Genomic DNA, 2,617 nt, shown 5'->3' with positions numbered 1-2,617 from the left:
CTGCACATCTCCTACTGGGGATATGCCCGCAACCAAGGTACATGCCCCTGACCGGAATCGAACCTGGGACCCTTCAGTCCGCAGGCCGACGCTCTATCCACTGAGCCAAACCGGTTTCGGCTCTAATTTGTTTTAAGTTGTAAAATATTTCACGCCTTACCTTTACATGGAGAAATTAAGTCCTCTTTCTTATCTAAGTGATCTCTGTGGCACTTAACATGGCATCTTCGACATTCTAGGGCAGGGGGTGGCTTAAAAACATGCCAGAGAGGTTTGGCACAGGCCTCACAGTTGGCGGGAAAGTGGTAGAGTGTAGGAATGAACTCATGGCCTTTGTGATTCTGAAAATTAGTTTTTTCAGCTTGTTGTACTGGTTCCATCTCTACATCTTTTCTACATTCACCTTCATTTGCATAAAGTATCTATTCAGGAATGGTAAAAGAAAGAAGATAAAAAAGATTTGTATCTGTACATACAAATTTCAAATGTATAAAAGCATTGGTGAATATATATTTACCTCAAAAAATATATTTAGTATTTAGGTAAAAGATCTTCTGAAATTATAATTTCATTATTTTTACCTGAAATATTTTAGGAATTTCTTCAGTTTCAGCTCTGTACACATCTCCTTGGGTTACAGGTCGAACATGAAACAATTTACTAAAATGGAAACAAATATGATATAGACCATCATAAAAACTCATTTACAGTAAAAGGTATAAATAAACATTTCTTGAAGAGAAATTAGTCATTAGAAAAATATAGCTTAAAATCACAGTATCATTATACACCTATAAGAATTTGAAAAATAAAAAACTAACAAATCAAATGCTGATGAGGATGCAGAGAAACTAGATCACTCATGCAATTGTGGTAGAAAAGTAAAATTGCAGAGCCACTCTGGAAAAGAGGGTGGCCACTCCTGGGTCTTTACTCCAAAGAAAAATTTATTATCTATGTGAAAATCTATACAGGAATGTTCACAGGAGCTTTATCTACAATAGCCAAAAACTGGAAACAACCCAAATGAATGGTTAAACAAATGGTGGTACATTCAAACCATGGAATACTAAACTACTCTATTCAACAACTGAAAGAAAAAACTACAACTTGGATGGATCTCAGAGGAATTATACTGAGTGAAAGAAAACAATCCTGAAGTTTATATAGTATTTTATTCCATTTATGTAACATCCTTGCAATGATAAAATTATAGAGATGGAGAACATATTAGTGATTGCCAGGAATTAGGGAGGGATGGAAAAAAGGAGCTTCTTGTGACTATGAAAGGGTAACATGAGGAATCCCTGTGATGGAACTGTTCTGTATATTGACTGTTGTGATGGTCCTAAGAATCTATGCATGTGATAAGGGCATACAGATTAAAAAGAAAGAAGTAAAACTATTACTATTTGGAGATGACATGATTGTATATATAGAAAACCCCTGTGGAATAAAAAAAAAAACCTTTAAAAATAAGTGAATAACAGGATTAGAGGATTCAAGATCAATATATAAAAATAAATAGTGTTGGAATAACCAGATACTCATATGGAAAAAAAACAACAACCAGATATTCACGGGAAAAAACTAACTTCAACCAGTACCTCTTAAATTTTAGATCAATCTTAACTTAATTGTAAAACCTAGAACAATAAATTTCCTAGAAGGAAACAAAGAACACCTTCAACAATCTTTGGGCAGAAAAAAATTTCTTGGACAGATTACAAAACACAATAATTCTTTTAAAAAACTTGCTATATGGTCTCTGTTAAAAGGTACTGTAAAAGACAAGAACAGGCAAGCTAAGCACAGGGAAATATTTACACTACATATTTCTGTCACTGAATTTGTATCCATAATATATACAGAACTACAGATCAATATTAAAAAGATAAGCAACATAATTAAAAAATGGGCAAAAGCCTTGGAAACACGTAAGAAAATATATACAAATGGCCAATAAACACATAAAAAGATTCTTGGCATAATCAGTCATGAGAAAAATACAAATTAAAACAATGAGATAGCATATATATCAATTAGAACAGAAAAAAATCAAAGACTGACAACACCAAATGTTGGTGAGGATGTGGAGCAACTGAAACCCATACTACTGGTAAGTATAATGTAGTGCAAACATTTTTGAAAACTATTTGGTAGATTTTTTAAAAGATTAAACACAGGTCTACTCTATGACACAGAATTCCACTCTTAAAGTTCCTAAAAGGAATTGTCATAGCAGTCTAATTTCTAATAGTCCCAAACTGGAAGCAACCCAAATGTCTGTCAACAGAACAATGGATGAAAAAACTCAGATAAATTCATTCAACAGAATATTACTCAGCAATAAAAAACAAAACAAAACAGAAATTGCTACACATAGTAAAACACTATGCTGAGTGAAAAAAGCCAGACAGAAAGGAGTATACACTGTATAATTCCATTTATATTGTAGAATAGGCAAAATTAATTTTAGTGGTAGAATTCAGATTTTTAAAATGTTTTTTATTAATTTTTAGAGACGAAGGAAGAGGGATAGAAACATCAATGAGAAACATCATTGATTGGCTGCCTCCTGCACACCCCCTACTGGAGATTGAGACCCAACCTGGGC

General features: G+C 33.2%; 1 protein-coding gene across 2 annotated transcripts in view; it reads right to left on the bottom strand.

Annotated features, from left to right (window-relative positions):
* ROCK1 (Rho-associated, coiled-coil containing protein kinase 1) overlaps positions 1-2,617 on the bottom strand; it is a 134,882-nt gene that overhangs the window by 4,523 nt on the left and 127,742 nt on the right. For both annotated transcript variants that reach the window (XM_005861605.2, XM_005861607.2), the window contains exons 30-31: positions 582-660; positions 161-422 (exon numbers count right to left, since the gene is read on the bottom strand). In XM_005861605.2, coding sequence (XP_005861667.1) covers positions 161-422; positions 582-660 — 341 coding nt within the window. The remainder of the gene's footprint in view (positions 1-160; positions 423-581; positions 661-2,617) is intronic.

Source organism: Myotis brandtii, unplaced genomic scaffold (genome assembly GCF_000412655.1).
Source record: "Myotis brandtii unplaced genomic scaffold, ASM41265v1 scaffold154, whole genome shotgun sequence".
NCBI lineage: Eukaryota > Metazoa > Chordata > Mammalia > Chiroptera > Vespertilionidae > Myotis > Myotis brandtii.
Note: the sequence above shows the minus strand (reverse complement) of the source record. Positions and strands in the feature narration are given on the sequence as shown.